At 42.8% G+C, this 18,347-nt stretch overlaps 2 protein-coding genes, 1 long non-coding RNA gene and 1 other non-coding gene across 10 annotated transcripts in view; 3 read left to right on the top strand and 1 right to left on the bottom strand.

Annotated features, from left to right (window-relative positions):
- LOC136440092 (protein outspread-like) overlaps nucleotides 1-4,776 on the bottom strand; it is a 124,515-nt gene extending 119,739 nt beyond the window's left edge. For all 7 annotated transcript variants that reach the window (XM_066435884.1, XM_066435890.1, XM_066435887.1 and 4 more), the window contains exon 1: nucleotides 3,995-4,776. In XM_066435884.1, the coding sequence (XP_066291981.1) occupies nucleotides 3,995-4,114 (120 nt within the window). In that variant the 5' untranslated portion in view covers nucleotides 4,115-4,776. The remainder of the gene's footprint in view (nucleotides 1-3,994) is intronic.
- Nucleotides 4,777-7,968: 3,192 nt separating this feature from the next.
- Nucleotides 7,969-8,039, top strand: Trnag-gcc (transfer RNA glycine (anticodon GCC)). The gene has a single exon. It is a non-coding gene; the product is annotated as a tRNA-Gly (tRNA).
- A 296-nt stretch (nucleotides 8,040-8,335) lies between these two features.
- LOC136440132 (monocyte to macrophage differentiation factor-like) lies at nucleotides 8,336-15,391 on the top strand. Its single transcript, XM_066435977.1, has 6 exons — nucleotides 8,336-8,877; nucleotides 9,223-9,304; nucleotides 10,181-10,338; nucleotides 11,471-11,647; nucleotides 12,432-12,501; nucleotides 13,310-15,391. Exons 1-6 carry the CDS (start codon nucleotides 8,837-8,839, stop codon nucleotides 13,520-13,522), a joined length of 741 nt encoding a protein of 246 aa, XP_066292074.1. The 5' UTR covers nucleotides 8,336-8,836; the 3' UTR covers nucleotides 13,523-15,391.
- Nucleotides 15,392-15,995: 604 nt separating this feature from the next.
- LOC136439845 (uncharacterized) lies at nucleotides 15,996-18,216 on the top strand. Its single transcript, XR_010756586.1, has 2 exons — nucleotides 15,996-16,712; nucleotides 16,886-18,216. It is a non-coding gene; the product is annotated as an uncharacterized lncRNA (long non-coding RNA).
- Nucleotides 18,217-18,347: the final 131 nt, after the last annotated feature.

The raw sequence follows: 18,347 nt of genomic DNA, 5'->3' as shown, positions 1-18,347 counted from the left end.
TATACCATAACTAGTGTATAAGCATTCAAAATAATTACACAATTATCATTATCGTTAAAAAATATCATCAGTTGTTCAAGGGAGTCGGCAGGTGTAACAATAAAATGAAAACAAAAAGAATCTGTTCAGAATTACAATCCAGAGAGAGAAACCCTCCAACAACCTATTGTCTATACCTCCCATCCCTAACCCTAACCCCAGCCTACCCTCTATGCATTATGAATGAGTGTCTTGTCTCTCCAGATCCCGGGATACTGGTAAACCCCTTTGTCATGGACAGGCTGACATCATTATGTTGTGATTGTGCGTGTCATGCACACATCAATATCAGTATCGTACCTGTCATATCTGTAGCAACAAAGGGATGACATCCAGGAAAACCATAGATACAAATGTTAGGGTCCATTATGATGAGTACAGTACGGTATTTTTCAAATGGTTTCAACTTTATTCGTCTTGCTGGAGAATGATAGAGATCGGACTACTTCTGCTTTTATACTAGTAGCCATATTTACAGACAAAATCAGAGTCTTATACTCGACAAATGAATGAAATATGGAGATTACTTCAGAATGTTTCAACTGACAGCCATCTCTTTTCTTCTGTATTAATACAATTAGTGCTAATTGTTTCTGTACAACTACAAGCAATTTTCAACTGGAGACCAGTTTAGCTGCAGGAACATAAATAAACAAAGCCATGTCATCTCCCTTTAAGACTCAATTTAAAACTTAAAACATTTGCTAAGATTTATAACATTATGTTTGTTTATATACATGAGTGGTTATAGCATTAGCTGTATCATCAGCTATATATATATATATATATATATATATGATAAAGGCTAGTTTTATCTTTAGACTTCTTTATGGGATAGTTTTGCTATCATCACTGACTATCATTTCTTGCAAGCACACACAACATAGATTATGACAATAATGTAGTATATATATAGAATGGAAAAAATTAAATCTATCATTGCCAATTCCACAAAAAATACATACAACTTGATTCACCGTCGAAGAATCCACCTACACACTGTTCCTTTTTAGGATGGAAACATTTATTTCTCATTTTCTGTGTAACACAGAAATAAATGTTTCCATCCTAAAAAGGTACTTGTCTAAGCAAAACAATTGCTTCCAACGAAACAATAGCTCCTGTTCACGACAAAGGGAGAAAAAAACATAAAAGGGTCTCCTAGAGTAGCACTGTCCAAACATGGGGACAATAGGAAAGATGTTGAGACTATTGTTCCTGTAATATCTATCTTGGTCACATACAACATATGACAGTCTTCGCAACACTGAACTGCTGTGGTACAAAATACCATCTGTAACCAGCAAAACTGAAATTTCTGGTGAAATTTTTACAAACTGCAGATTTTAAATATGAATAATCACTCACTGGTATTTAATTCCGGTTCAAAAGAAAGCCATGGCAACCGGTTCTAATGTTATGAATAACCATTTTTTGGCAAAACCTCAGCATGCTCTACTAGTCTAAGGTCATTGATGTTTTAATATTTCTTCCCTTCTGTACTTACATTTTCAACTAGATATTTGTATTATATCAGGATTTGTATCATATCCTGAAAAGGAATTGAAAATCTATCTATATTATCTTAATACAGTCAGGTCACTAACAAAAACAAACATTCACAAAAGCCTACCCTGTTGAAAAGCATACCATACCCAGTAAAGGTAAAAGTAGGATAGAACAGACAAGACAGGACAGTTTACTGTACAGATTAGTAACCTAACACACCACCCAAACATCCCTGCCTCCAAGCAGTGTTAGGGGCTGGGCTATGCCATCTCATTTCCTTGGTTCCCAGTCATTTTAGCATAAAAATTTATCAAGAGGACAAGTTGAAAACAAAAGGTTGGAAGGAGAACATGAATCGGACCTTATTAACTCCCTGTAAAACAGACTTTCCCTCTGACTCTTGTTTTCATCTTAATGTTCTTCTACTCTAGGTCAGTATTTTTTATCCAAAACCGATAACCAACAGTTTATCTAGGTGTGGCCCCGAGGACAAGGCTTGGCATACTATCTCCGCTCTATTTCCACAGTCCCCCCCTGACACAAATGTCCATTCACTGCTTCTGTTGTTGTTTACATTCCGGCTCTCTGTCCACTGGGAAGAGTTTATGCTGAACAGTTCCTGGGTCATAATGTACTTCAGTAGGGATAACTCTCGCTGGTTTGTAGTGACTTTCAACATATAAATGTGAGTTTACACTATACATACAACAGTTGACAATGACTTCTACTCTCCAAGCAGAGGTTAGTGGGGCAGATCGTCACCGTTTTATCATATGCCATGTTTTTTTTCGCTGGCCCCATATATACCGTTTTATCATATGCCGTTTTTTTTTCGCTGGCCCCATATAATTATATGGGACCAGCGAGAAAAAGAAGGCATATGATAAAACGGTGACGATCTGCCCCATGAACCTCTGCTTGGAGAGTAAATGACTTCCACTAGTACACAAATGTGACAGAATTGTGTTCGTCAATGTACGAAATCTGAAGGACGTAGATACTGTAGATGTATCAAGAATATCTTTCATTCTTCAATACAATATTTCACGATAAGTGTACTTCGTGGTCAGTGTGCTATATGACCATCGAGACATTTTATGTCGTCCTGAAAGGTATTTCTTGAGGGGCTCAAAGTTCCCAGACTTGTGGTATCTTGTCACTGGGTTTTTGCAATGGTACATTCTGTTATCTGTCTATGTCAGTGAAAGTACAAATGTTTCCTCTTTCATTTACTCTCCAAGCAGAGGTTGTTGAGGAAAATTGTGGCCTTCTATCATAATTATCATATGCCTCGCTTTTTGTCCGCCCTCCCCAACAATTTTCCCCATGATGGCATCCGGGATCCCTAAAAAAGGAAATTTCTGAGGGCTCAGCTGATGACAGCAGAGCTAAAGGTGGTTATTGTAACAATTTCTGTGGCACTTTCCCAAGTTTGCTATCTTTGAGGAATGGCAGAAGACTTTGTTGTATGGTTTGAGTGGATGAAACCTATCAGTCCAGTCTGTCCAGTCTTAAAGGAAACTGGTTTAATACACATTGAGGGACAATGATATACTAGTACCTTATAGCTAATGCCCTACAAACTACTGACAAGGTGTCTTTCCAAGCATCACCCCAACCGTAGTTAGATATACTGTAAATGCATTGAAGTTCGCGTGGTTTTTATTTCGCCGTAGGGAGAAAATGAAGAGTTCACGGTCGCTTAAAGTTCGCTTTTGAAGCAATAGTAGCACTACAGTCATAGGTGGGCAAAATGTTTCTCAGTGGTTTTAAATTCACGCTGAAGAGTTCACAGTGAAAACTGCGAACATAAAACCACCACGAACATTTCTGCATTTACAGTATGTGGGGGAGAGCACTACGCTGGTGGTGTAACGACTATTTCTATCTCTGGTGATGGGATGTGTTCCAATAAGAGCCATCACACGACACATATAAGGTAGTCCACTGGCTAATGTTGACAGAACGCAAATACAGCCCTCGCCAAACGGCTGTCATCAAAGACATGCCAAAATAAACAAACAAACAAACAGGAAAAGAGCATCGCAGTGGGCGTGGCATCGTAAAGGCTCAGATAACAGGGCTTAATACGTTTCTTGCTAATAGATTTGAATCTGTAGGTTCCTCTTAGAGGAAAATGCTACGTAAGCACAAAGAATGGGGTTATACACTATGGAAAATTAGTGTATGTGGATTAACTTAATAATTGCTTGAAAACTTGTCTCTATTTCTCAGATGATAATGACTTGTCAAAAAGCGTTCAGATAAATTCTCTGCAAATTGACAACAGCGCTGGAAAAGAGGGCGAGAAAACTTGGACAAAAGGCTGAGGGTCAGGAAAAATCACTTTTGACACACAAACACAGCAGGGCTCTAACGTTACATAATATTTTGGAAACTGAGTTTTCAGAAAAGACGGGAAGGAGGTTCGTGTTTGCGGCCTTACCTGAGACATATCGGAGTCGTTGAGAAGGTGTTCTTCCCTCGGACGGAAGCAGTTTTGACACTTGGCCTTGTTGAAGATGTTGGCGGCGAATTTGTTGCAGGGTTCTGATTTGCGAGACATGATGGCACTGTGGGCTGGTTATCTCAGTATTCCAAATCTTCGCGATGCGCAGGATACTCTCTTACAATCCAGGAGAAAGTGTAGAAGACGCGTCAGTGGTTCCTATAACATCCTTACATCGTGGAGAATGGCGGAGAAATATTCCAGGAGGAGCGAGGAAAGTTTGGAGCTGATTTGGCGATTTTTTTTTCTTTTTCTGCGAGCTGGCGGGTGGGGAGGGGGGCGCGCCACACGACAACTGCTCACCAAGTCGGGATATTCCCGCGACTCCCGACCCTTTTCGGCACAGAGAAGTCGCGACGATGCAGGAATAAGTGAAAATATCGAGTCGTGTGGCAGGTCCGGGCGGGTGGGGGAGGGGGGAGAGGCGGAGAGTCGGTGCCCTGAGCCCGGCTCAGCTCGGGGGTGGGCCTCCGTGACCGGACAGCTAGCGGGTCGGGTCCACACAAAACCACCGCCCGCCGCCGTCCCTCGCTGCTACTGGCGCCTCGCGACCCGTCCTATCGGCCAGGATCTCCCCGATACAAGGCGGAAACTCCACGGGAAACAAGTCGTTGTCGCTGTGGGAGAGAGCAGACGCCGGCCGAGGCGAGTCCCACGGTTAAGCTGGCGGCATAGCGGCGAGAGTCGCACTGTGGACCGCCGCTAGCTTCTCAACGCTGGGGAACACGGGACGCGCCACACGGGAGGGGGGAGATAGGCTATAAAAGTTTATAAGGCTAATATCAAAGCTAATGCTAACACTTAATCTACATATATCACAATTTAACATCTATTAGGTTTTATATCAATATGTTTATACTTTTATATATAGTATTAATTGTACAATAAGTAGACAATCTAAAAGAATTATAAAAGAAACCAACCTACAAAATTAGAACAGTCCAGATTGACATTTCAGATCTTCGCGTAATTATTTATCCGCGATCGATAAGAGAAGAAATCAAGCCCTGATTAAAGTCATCTTTTCTTGGCGTGGATTTATTATTCAGCTCTCAGATCGATATGAGCCGCACAGTTCCGAATACTGCCACTTCTTGCTCTGAGGAGGTGAAAATCGGTCCTACCAGGACTCCTTTGTTTACGCGGAAGGACACGCGTACGCGTTGGAGCACACGTAGCGGCAGGCCTAATTAGGTCAAAGGTCGTCACACCATGCTGGATTTTCGCGCCAAATTTGACGTCTCCCAAATACACCACAAAGTTGGCTAAGTTGTAACCTGGCCGTTCAGAATTGAAATAAATTCCTTTTTCAACACATTTCACTTTTCTTTGTTCTTTGATATTTGAAGAAAAAAAACTGAAAATAGAGTTAGAGATCTACGTCAGAATTAGCGAGACGTAAAACCACTATGCTGCTGTTAGAGAATCCACTGACCCGAACTAACGTTACAACTAGGTCAAGGATGCGCAAACAATAGACGCGTTTAGAGTAGAGTAGAAACCTTTATTTAGCTCTGTAGTTCACTATACATCAATCTGCCGTTGCCTCTACATTCGCCCTTCACTTTTCAACCTTGTGTTATCTTAAGTTATTATTATTACCTTCGCCAATAATCTTTTGGTGCGTGTGTCTGTCTGTGTGTTTTCTGTTTGTGTGTGTGTGTGTTTGTGTGTGTGTGTGTGCGTGTGTGTTTGTGTGTGTGTGTTCGTGTGTGTGTGTGTGTGTGTGTGTGTGTGTGTGTGTGTGTGTGTGTGTGTGAATACGATATCTCTAGAATGCCTTGGTGGATTGTCTTGATATTTGGTATGTGGGTAGGTCTTGATGAAACATCGAAATGATTTGATTTTGGGACCTCTAGCGGCTTGTTATGGTGCTGCAGCGGAACTCCCGCTTTTGATTTTTAAATGGCCCGTTGTTCTGTCTCTTCAACAAAACTGTTAAGGAAAACGACGACATACCAAACTTCCGGCGCTGGCTCCGATGACCTCGCAGATATCAAATATTGTTTCCGACACCAAATGTTGAACTTTTTGTAATCTCCAAGCGGGTGTAGGGTAGGCATTGTTTTACGGGTGATTTTGTGGTTTTCGTACGTCTTTCTTTACGTCTTTCTAGCAGTTTTTTTTTTTGCGTTTTTACGTCTTCTCAAAAAAAGGTAAAGGATGATGCACTAGTAGCCTGTATTTACACAAGCTCTCGGCCGGAGGTTACTGACCCCCACCCATCTAGGGGGATGTCGGTTACAGGAGCGGCTGGCCACTAGGAGCGCGATTCGTCAGGTAACTAGTACAATTGTAGTAGTGCAATGCGGCTTCGATACGGCTCTTGGCGTTTTTGGCCAAGCACATCGGGTCACCCCCCAACTCTTCTGTATAAGTGTGTCGGGTTCTTTTACGTGCAGAGGTTTCGCTTCTCCACCTAAGCTCCAAGAATAAACGTACAAATGCCACAAAACAAACATAAAGTAAGCCGAAGCCCACGGGTGCCTAGAAATGAGGTTTCAGTCGAGTTCACCTAAAACTTTGTCTGATATTTACAGCTATTGTTTTTCAATAAAAATACGGGCTTCTATTCTGATCTACAACTACAGAACATTTTCCAACAGCCCGCGTTTTTGTAGCCTGAGTGCCAGCCTTTTTAGCTTCCGTACGCTACCCAAGCTAACGTACGGAAGCTAAAAAGGCTGGCACTTAGGCTAGCGTTTTTGTTCTCTATCGCCGATGGATAAGCTACTATAAAGACGACCAAAAGGCCATAAAACATGCATGAAAAGGTTGGATCCTACATGTGCTTGGAGATAACGGTTTTATTTTGGAGATAACCGTTTCAATCTTTGCTCGATATTATAGAGTCTATGCTGTCTGAAACAACCGTTTTTAGATTTTATCCAGTTGCTTCAGAATTCAATAGCTATTACCTTACAAAGGGGCAGATACATTTGCATTTTGTGATGGAAGGTTGGAATTTGGTGTCGGGCAGTCGCTACAGACCCTTGCTTCCTGCGAAGAGGGAGTAGTCGGCCTACCAAATAACAAAAATTGAAAAAAAAGTTTGTTTTGTAAGGTCTGGGAATGGGATTTTTTTGCAGTACACTTAAAGGGATGCTTGCTTGCTTATGTCGAGACTGGAAGATCTCGAGTCGTGATGGCCTTCCATGTGGTTCTATCCCTTATCGCTTGGAGTAGACTATCAACTTCAAGGCCAGTGTCTTTCTTCAGGGTGTCAATGTATGTTGCTGCGGGTCTTTCAGGCCTCCTTTTTTTATGATAAAGATATGATAAAGAAGTGTACTTTGTACAAGTCTATACATATGGTATTTGTTTATCAATTCATTGGTTGCTCTGGCTCATCAGTTCATATCATAACACCAAGGAGGTTAAAAAAATAGGCCTCCTTGCTAAGGACATGTTGATTTGATTAAATGGATGACATCCGCGCGCGCATCAATTTTCAAGTGTCCATTTCCAAAAAAAAGGGCCTCTGCAAAATGGGAGAATATATGCATCAAATTCCAAATTGAAAATGATATATTTAGGAAAATGGATACTTATGTCGCAGAATACCAAAGTCAATTCCAAAGTCAAGATATGAGAGACCAAAGATGAAAAAATGATGAAGAATCTAACGTTACAGTACATATTATTCGGTATACCCAATGAGGTTTTACATAGAATTAGAAGATAATGTTACCATCAGCCGGGCAGCAGATAGATGTACTCTCCAAGCAGAGGTTGAATGGGCAGATCGTCACCGTTTTATCATATGCCGTTTTTTTAATAATGTAAAAAAAAAACGGCATATGATAACCTCTGCTTGGAGAGTAGATAGATGCTGAACTGCACTGGAATTCCCGCTGACAAACACGTATAATCATTGTCAAATATTTTAGAAAACAATCATATGGACGGTTGCATCGGTGGTTCAGTGGTAGAATTCTCGCCTGCCACGCGGGAGGCCCGGGTTCGATTCCCGGCCGATGCAAGTACTTCTTTTATTCCGACAAAATAGATTTTATCTATTGTCTTCTTTTGCATGTTTGTTGTCATGTTGATGTCATTTCTCCGCTTATTGCAGTTTAGAAAGATGTGCGAGCTGCGGAATATATATTTCCGAGTGTCTTCCTTTGTTTTCTCAAATTTTCGGGCTTCGAGTTGTGTGTTATTCATCTATCGAGTCGTGCACCAAAATTTGACTTTCATATTTGACGTTCTCATATCAATATTGCTTAGGGCACCTTTAAAATAGGACCTCCTTGCTCATATCATGTGCAGAGATTTCCCTGATCTGGGTTATCCGGTCTTGGACGCTGATTGGTCAATATACGCCTGACGCATTCGGACTGTTCGAAAAAACAGTGGAATATAATTTCACAAAAGTATGATAACTCCGGTATACATGTGTACACTTGATGAAATAATGCATTCTCTATTCATGTAAATCTTTGAATTACCGATGTTGAATATATTTCACTATGAAAACATGAACCAGTTAAGGATCTAGCTTTTGATCCCCCTCCCCCCGAATGGTACCTCCCTACACCGATCAAAACGCCGGTTCGACTCACCTTGCCATGTTCGAAGGGTTTGATGACAAAAGCCACGATAGACACAACCAGACTAACTTTGCCGGCAGATATTTATCCTATCCAGACTGTAGCCTGTTCCTAGAACGCGTGCGAGGCGACTAAAAGCCGTGCGATGTTGCCCAGATAGCAGACTGCGAGGGAGCGTCGCGGCGACCGCTTCCGGGTGGGAGAGGAGGGGAGGGGAGACGACAACATGGTGTGCTGTACGGCCGATCATCGCCCGATAAAATCAAGGTCAGCAGCTAGGGTTGTTCGGGGGACAGCATGGTGTGCTGTGCTGTGTTGTTTGCTGTTTGTTCTGATCTTAGCACATGTGAATATTTTAACAGGTTCTCTGCTACCTGTTGGTAACGTAATGTAACTTACCCACGTGATGTGTAGGACGCACCTGTAGCTTGCATACCTGTTGGTAACGTAATGTAACTTACTCACGTGATGTGTAGGACGCACCTGTAGCCTGCATACCTGTTGGTAACGTTAGGTTAGATGAAAGTGGGCCAAGTGAAATTGTTATGAAAGTGCCCATCATCTCGCTTGCATGATCGTACGTAGCTTTTATCTTCTATGTTCCTGCCACAGGTTTATGAACCGTCCTGCTGTGGGGAACAACCCGTACATCCCCACCCCCCTGGAGCACATCGCTAACTGTGTCACACATGGGGTGAGTACTCCCCCACCCCTTGGAAACAACCCATACATCCCCACCCCTGGGGAACAACCCGTACATCCCCACCCCACTGGAGCACATCGCTAACTGTGTCACACATGGGGTGAGTACTCCCCCACCCCTTGGAAACAACCCATACATCCCCACCCCTGGGGAACAACCCGTACATCCCCACCCCACTGGAGCACATCGCTAACTGTGTCACACATGGGGTGAGTACTCCCCCACCCCTTGGAAACAACCCATACATCAACACCCCTGGGGAATAACGCATACATCCCCACCCCTGGGGAACAACCTGTACATCCCCACCCCTGGGGAACAACCAGCACATCTCTACCCCTGGGGAACAATATGTACATTCCCAACTCTTTGGAACAAAGACAAACTCAAGGTTTGTTTGGGGCCCCCTGGTGTATGACCATGGTACTACAGCAGAACTTCCCGTTTTTGTATCTTCTGTCCTGGACATTGTGTGGACTTGATCAATGACCTGCAGTGGACCCTTCTCTCTGAAAGGAGGAGGAGCGCCCGTCTCACCTTTTTTTATAAGCTAGTCAATGACTCCATCAATATTAACACAGATAGTCTACTGAAACCAGCTCAGGGGCGCACCTGGGGGAGCCACACGCTTAAATTTCAACCACTTTACGCCCGGACAGACTCTTACAAAAATTCCTTCTTCCCCCGCACCATACCCGAGTGGAACGCCCTGCCTGGTGCAGTTGTTACGGCTCCCACCGTTGAGTCCTTCCGCGCCAGGCTGGAGGCCTGCCCGCCTTAGCCTGGGACCTCCTCCCCCCTACTTTGCCCCTAGCGGGGTTATTTGGGCGTTATCGAAGTTGAGATTTCTCCTTCTGTCCCTCCCAGCTGCTGATCGTCCCCAGCCTGTTCGCCATCCTGATCCTGCTGCGACTTGCCGACAGCCCGCTCCAGTTTGTGAACGCCGTCGTCTACGGGCTGGCGCTGGTCGCCCTCTTCACGCTGTCAACCTCCTTCCACCTGCTGGCCTGGACAGGTAAACTCAGGTAAGTCGTTAAGGTAAACTAGGAAGCGATTTGTTGGGTTATGGCGGATTCCAATCTGAGTTTCAAAGAGGTTGATTGGACAGGGTAAACATAGCTGTAAAAAGGAGTAAAGAAATCAAATGTGGGTGTGTTTAAGAACTTTATGAAGTTATGCTGCATGTATTCTTGGAAGATATACTTGTACTTGACTTTTCTCCAGGTCCCTCCTCCATTTTTTTCACCTCCACCATGTAGGGAACTGATACGTTATGCTATCCACGGAACTTACAGATATTCTTGGAAGGTATTTAGAATATTGTTCTTTAGTAGAAATGCACTTAGAATATTGTTATAGCTTGTTATACTGTCCATATCAAAATTCCAATGTACTGTCTTGTCCTTGTCAGCAGGGCTTAAGCGCACCTTTGTGATAACCACAGGCTAGTTGGGCAGCCCTGGCCTTGTGTGCTGAACAGACAAACCAATGAATAAATAAGCTATCTACACACCAAGAATTATGATGATCCGGCATCCCCTTCTTGCGTTATTCTCTTCAAAGTTTGAGTCAAAATCAGCTCCTGCAGTTCCAAAAAAAGCCGCTAGGGGGTCCAAATCTACAGGACATATTTTCCTAACACAGAGCTATCCAACACTTAAAAATCATGACTATAGCATGTTCAGAAGACGAGATTTGAAAAGTGAAAGTTCCTCTGCAGTACCATAGAAAGTTGCTAGGGGGCCCAAAATCCAATGATTACAAGGTCTCCCACAGACCTACCCACCTACAAAATATGAAGACAATACATCCAGGCATTCTAGAGTTATCGTCCCATGGACTTTCACATTCCTGTACAATTCCTAGAATTCTTGCAATCTGCACACAATATAGTAGAAATTTGGCTCGCCCCTGAGGCGTCGCCAAAAACTCATAGTCTGTATAACGCAAACTCCAGCTGTCCGGGGGTTTCTCTCCCCTCCCTGCGGATGGATAGCCGTTACAGGCGGCGAGCGGACACGGGGCTTGGTTGAAACCAGGCTAGGTTTGTCTGTTCAGCACACAAGGCCAGGGCTGCCCAACTAGCCTGGCGAGCGGACACGGGGCTTGGTTGAAACCAGGCTAAAAAACTCAGAGACGCACTTGACTTTTCTCCAGGTCGCTGCTCCACTTTTTCCACGTCTGCGACCGAGCGGTGATCTACTTCTTCATCGCGGCGTCGTACATGCCGTGGCTCACGCTGCGGGACAGCGGGGCTCTCGGCCAATGGGTGCACGGCGTCACTTGGGTGCTCGCGCTGATGGGCACCGTCTTCTCCTGCATGTTCCTGGACAGGTGCGCCACCTAGCAGGCGGCTGCAGTACTGCAGTCCTATTGTTTTGTGAATTGTTTGTTTGAACCTTTGTTTATATGTACCTTACCTCTAGAAGCTATAAGTTTAGAGAAATTCTTCTTTGCCTTCGGGGACTGTCTTCTCCTGCATGTTCCTGGACAGGTGCGCCACCTAGCAGGCAGCTGCAGTACTGCAGTCCTATTGTTTTGTGAATTGTTTGTTTGAACCTTTGTTTATATGTACCTTACCTCTAGAAGCTATAAGTTTAGAGAAATTCTTCTTTGCCTTCGGGGACTGTCTTCTCCTGCATGTTCCTGGACAGGTGCGCCACCTAGCAGGCAGCTGCAGTACTGCAGTCCTATTGTTTTGTGAATTGTTTGTTTGAACCTTTGTTTATATGTACCTTACCTCTAGAAGCTATAAGTTTAGAGAAATTCTTCTTTGCCTTCGGGGACTGTCATACATATATGATCAAAAATGCCATGTAGTGGAAAAATGTTACGTTTGCGGTTTTGAAAGCAAATTTTTCAATGGAGCCAACATGTAATGCAACAAAATTCAGGCTGGTTAAAGCCTGCAGGTTGTGTAAATAAAGATCAATTCATCAATTCAATTCAATTGATCTTCCTGGACAGGTGCGCCACCCAGCAGGTGGCTGCAGTACTGCAGTCGTATTGTTTTGTAAATTAGGTTCTAACTTGTAAGTCACCTCTCGGATATCAGAAAAAGGTGAATTGTTTGTGAACTCTGCTCTAATAGTGTTGTGTTCTTTATACTCACCTGTAGATGTAAGAGACTGGAGACATCCTTGTACTTGATAATGGGGATATGTCCTTCCTTGTCTGTGTTCTCCATGGTAAGTGATAAATGTTAAACCCTGTACTTGATAATGGGGATATGTCCTTCCTTGTCTGTGTTCTCCATGGTAAGTGATAAATGTTAAACCCTGTACTTGATAATGGGGATATGTCCTTCCTTGTCTGTTCTCCATGGTAAGTGATAAATGTTAAACCCTGTACTTGATAATGGGGATATGTCCTTCCTTGTCTGTTCTCCATGGTAAGTGATAAATGTTAAACCCTGTACTTGATAATGGGGATATGTCCTTCCTTGTCTGTTCTCCATGGTAAGTGATAAATGTTAAACCCTGTACTTGATAATGGGGATATGTCCTTCCTTGTCTGTGTTCTCCATGGTAAGTGATAAATGTTAAACCCTGTACTTGATAACAGGGATATGTTCCCAGGTACATGTAGAGATGTGTTCTCCATGGTTAGTGGTGAATGTTATTCTGGGCTGCACAGCTTAATTCTGTGGACACGGCAAATCTGGCATGTTTTTTCCTCAACACTTGGCAATTATTATTCGGTAAGCAGAAGGAGGCTAGTTGTGGCCGTGATTTCTGGTGATGGGTGAAGTCTGCCTTCTCTGACTGCCCAGTGTGGGTAAGGGGTTGAAGTCTGCCATCTCTGACTGCCCAGTGTGGGTAAGGGGTTGAAGTCTGCCATCTCTGCCTACCCCAGTATGGGTAAGGGGGTGAAGTCTGCCATCTCTGACTGCCCAGTATGGGTAAGGGGGTGAAGTCTGCCATCTCTGACTGCCCAGTATGGGTAAGGGGGTGAAGTCTGCCATCTCTGACCTCACTGTCACCCCCCCCCCTGCAGCCCTGCACCGATGGCCTGAAGGAACTGTCGATAGGGGGCGCTGTTTACATCGCGGGCGTGTTCTTCTTTAAGAGCGACGGGCGGATACCATTTGCGCACGCCACATGGCACCTGTTCGTCGTGGTGGGGGCCGCCTTCCACTACTACGCCGTCGTCACCTACCTGATGGGCGCACGGCATGATGGGATAGCAGCAGGGCATTCTGGGATGTAGGCTGGACGCTTGATTGCTGTCTCGTTAACACCCCCTATCCATTCATGAGAGGCTGCAGCGAACGCTGAGCGACCGAAGATTTGACAGATTTTTTAAATGTTGTATTTTTAATCATGCTTTGATATCTTCCATCATGACTTTCCAATTACAAAATCGTCAAACATCTTCAATTTTTGTTGCTGTACAACAAATTATGAAGGTTTTAAAGATGTTTTAAATCATACTTTTGTATCTTGCATTATAATCCAATTTGTGTGAAATCAGGAGTCACATAAGTCCAATTTAGGTCGCTGAATGGTTGCTCAGCGACTGCCGTCTGGTGCAGAGGGGGCCGTAATTGTCTTGTTTTTTTAAAGGCACCTGGAGCTTTTTATGGGGCTGGAAAACTGGAAATATTCTTGTTGAAAATTGTCTACCACATTTGCGTGCGGATTTCTTATCAAAATTGCTCAAAGGCGGCACAAATGTAGATCTTAGCTACAGGGTGATCTTTTAGTTTCACGCGCCTAGTGTAAATAGACACCATAGCCCTGCCCACCTCCGTCAAAACCTAGAAATGCAAAATTAAAACATAAAAATGCAAACATTTCACGGACATGCAGTCACTCTCTCATTGGTCGAACCTGCTAATTGTGATGGACAGTCAGGATCAGTCTAATAGGGCTGGGATATTCTATAGACATTGGAGTTTTTTTTAATTCAAGTTTCAAGCCTCATAAAATCCTCTGGATGCCTTTAATGTGTTGACAGAGAATCAAGTGATAGAATTGATATAACTTGACAAGTATGTGATTTCACAGTATGCTGGTGTGTTTGTGTGATGTCATGAGATTACAATGCAGTGCAATAACACGTTAGCGTTGCAAATAATGTTGCTAAACATGAAGTGCGACAATGTGGCGTCTATGTGGGAACATGTGGCAGTGTGAACAGTGTGGCAGAATCTGCGCCTGTAGGTTTGACACAAAGTGAGTCAAAACTATCAAAATTCATTAGGCCTAGTTGATTCGATTATATGGATGACATCCTTGCAACGTTAAGTTTTGTCCGTATCTAAAAAGGTTTTTGACCATACAGTCAAACCTGTGTTAGCAGTCACCCGGACATAGCAGCCACCTGGCCATAGTGGTCATTTTTTGTTGGCCCTTTGGATTTTTCCCATTGACATTAAAGCATTAAGAGTCTATAGCGGTCATCTGTCCAATGTGGTCGCAGTCAGACAATTTTGGGTCCGGCCGCAACGGCAACACTGCCGATTTCTGTTTCGGGGCGGCGCGTGGTCGGCGTACATTTGTTTACAACAGCCTCCGTAAGTCCGTGCCTACGCCTGGTTTACAATCTTTGTGCACAAAGCAACTGCAAAATGATCAAATGTATGCCGTATTTACAAAGAAATATCGGAAAATTACAAGATACTAATGTCCTGGAATGCCAAAGTCAATTCAAAAGTCAAAGAAGACGACGTGAAAGGACAAAAATGAAGAATCTTTTGTTTGATATAATACCAAGTGTGTTTTGTCCTTTGTGCAATCTTCCTCGACACTTAGATTTCATAATGAAGGCAAGTTTTTTTTTGGCCAAACTCTTTTTATTCGCACGCTTACATCAGTTTGTGGGTTTCCAGATGATGTCATCCATATAATCGAACAGGGCTGTCTCCAGCTTTAAATTTTTTTCCGTCCCACTCATTGTTTTGGAGCCGATTTTTTAATTTTCATTGTTGAATTTGTCATTTTAAGCTATTAACGTTACATACATTTTCATCAGTTTTATCTCATGATAAAAAATACATTTTCATCAGTTTTATCTCATGAAATTGATATTTTGGGGACTGAAGGGGTTGAATATTGTGCCGTCCCAACAAGCAAATTTCCGGGACGGAAGGACGGGTCCTGAAGACAGCCCTGCAATCGGATCAGCATGGCCAATAGGGAAAAATGATACTCATTCTGTTAGAGTTTTCTTATTGATATAACATATTTTATAAGTTTTAAATGTATCACTGCTGCTGCAAATACTTGAAGGAAAGCTACACAAAAAATTGAAAATCCTACAGTAACTATATGCTATGCTTAATATATTCCAAAGTCAAGTTCTTACTTCCAGTTGTTTCACATAAGTCTGTCATAGATTTTCCACTGTTTGCAACTTATGCCGTGCTGACGCCTTCTCACCTGATAATTTTGTTACACTGAACACTGACGTCATATAATTCAATCATCAGGTGAGAAAGCGATAAACTCACCAGACCTGATGATTGAATTATATGATGTCAGTGTTCTAAATTTTTCACCTGATGGTTGAATTATATGACGTCAGTGTTCAGTGTACCAAAATTATCAGGTGAGAAGGCGTCAGCACAGCATAAGTTGCAAACGGTGGAAGATCCCAAAACTATGAAGGACTTATGTGAAACAACTTGAAGTAAGAATTTGACTTTGGAATATATTAAACATAGCGTAGTAGGATTTTCAATTATTTGTGTAGCTTCCCTTTAGTAGTCTGTGTGACCTGTTTACAAGGAGATAACTACTAATTTAAAATGAGACTGTCTTTTTATTTGAAACGAAAATGGAAACAGTTGCAGATATGATGTGGAAGCCAGGGTACAAAAACACTACCTCCTGTGAATTGTCTTTAGTCCACACCAATTTAATTTCTCGGTTAACGGATTTTTAAGAATAAATTTCAGCTCGAGGACATCATTAAAACAGAAGGCTGGTGTGAAAACTTGCACCTGACCCTGTTCACTCCCTGAAATTGTGTGCACCAAAGTACAAACTTTCCTCTGAGATTCTGTTTTCATGTTGATTTTCCAATCTAGCATTTTTTTAAAATTCCGTTAACCAAGAAATTAAATTGGTGTGGCCTTGGCAAAATGAAATATAAGCCATTTCCAGGAAATACAGTATTACTATATCAAATTTTTAACTTCCAAAGTGAGAGATGTATATACTTATAGAATGTCTGTTGCCAACATTTTAAATCATTCCAAAACTGCTTTCATTGACATTGTACACGTGTAATGAGGCTATGTCTCTCTCATGAGGATTAGATCTTGGGTAAGAGGGGGGAGGTGCCTAGTTTCTTTTAGCTGTAATGACTTGATCAGTTCCTTAATGTTAAAAATGATGCAATTTGTACTCCCTGAATCTTTACATCAATAGTCCAGGTGTTAGTCAACAAAGAGGTGTGCGGGTCAGTGGATTCAGACTGAATTGAAGAAAAGCCAACAAAACTATAATTGTGTCCTGTCAGTTTGTAAATCAGTGGTAGAATTTTTTAATCAACAAGACAACACCAACTTGTGCTCGCTGACTCGTTAACGTTGCATCAATAGTTCATGTGTTAGTCAACAAAAAGGTGTGCGGGTTTAAGTGTATTCAGACTGGCTCGAAGGAGAGCCAACAAAACTGTATTGTCATGTCAGTTTGTAAATCAGTAACAGTGTATGTACTTCTATCAATAAGGTCATACCCATGCAGTAGTTTCCGTTTTCAGGACATTCCGACAAGTCTTACTGAGACCAAGACTGACTCTGAGGAGAGATAAGAAATCTGTCTAGTCTCTAGTGTCATGTCAGGTTTGTAAATAAGTGGCTGTATGATTATGTATTTTCATGATCACAATCATCAATTTGTTTTCTTGCTTCTTAGACATGTTCAGGACATTTCAACATGAGTCAAACAAGAAGACAGATAATCAGCAGGAAAACATGAATCTGACCGGGATTTCATTCCTGAAACTGTTACCCTGGGCGCCAGACACTGTATATCGACGCGCCACCGAGCACTGCACGCGCGCCGAAGCTCTCCCGGCCCACCCTCCCGCTGCCCCCGAAGACCGACCCCGGCCCACCCTCCGCTGTAAACCCAAGCACCGCTCGCCGAATACGAGCTTGGTGGGTGGGTCGGGAAAGCTTGGGCGCGCGTGCGGTGCTCGGTGGCGCGCCGATATACGGTGTCTGGCGCCCAGGGTATGAAACTGTGTGTACCAAGGCAGGACTTTCCCTTCAGACTGTTTTCATGTTCATGTAACTTTTATTTCAGCAGTATTTTTGTTTTGCAAATCCCAGAACCAAGTAATCGTATTGGTGTGGCCAACATGTTGTAGCAATAATGTGAACCTCATATAAAAATGTTGCAGAATCTAGATGTATGTAACCTTCCATGGTTGTAAAGCAATTGTCATAATGTCAGGGAGGGTGTGACAATTGTGCAGTTGACAATGTGTGGAAGTCATAGTGAATTCAGGTTGTAACAGATCCAATGTCTGCTAAAATCTGCATGTGAGTGTGACTGTGTGTGTGTATGTGTGTGTGCAAAGTTTGTACTTTACAGGAATGTGTGTTCTTGTAATCTCCAAGCAGATCTAACGGTGGCAAAGACCATATCCAACTGGCAAAAGGAGTTTTCATAGCCACCCAAGCAGATTATGTTCTGGTGCCTGTACGTACTCAGTCGATATGCTGCATACTGGACTCTTGCTGTTAAACTATCCGCCATGATTCAAAACTGTTAGCGTGATATCTACTGTACATGATTCATAAAGGCAGACTGGGAGCAATTGTAGAGGGTCAGAAAGCTAATAAGTGGAAGCTCTCTGAAATGTCTGACTGACCTTTGACAAAATCTGCCCAGTTGCTTGTCATGGGTAACTTTTGCATTGTGTGCAAATAAAGTCAAGTTGTTCTATTTTCTGTCATTTCTTCTGCATTCTTTTAAATTATAATTTCCAAGTCTCTGGAAGCAAAAGTTAGGATGTGTATTTCATGGCCGTAGTTCTGGTTATATTAACCAGATTTAACCAATGGACGTATGTTTAC

Source organism: Branchiostoma lanceolatum, chromosome 8 (genome assembly GCF_035083965.1).
Source record: "Branchiostoma lanceolatum isolate klBraLanc5 chromosome 8, klBraLanc5.hap2, whole genome shotgun sequence".
Taxonomy (NCBI): domain Eukaryota; kingdom Metazoa; phylum Chordata; class Leptocardii; order Amphioxiformes; family Branchiostomatidae; genus Branchiostoma; species Branchiostoma lanceolatum.
The sequence above is the reverse complement of the archived record's forward strand: the minus strand, read 5'-3'. Positions and strand labels throughout refer to the sequence as shown.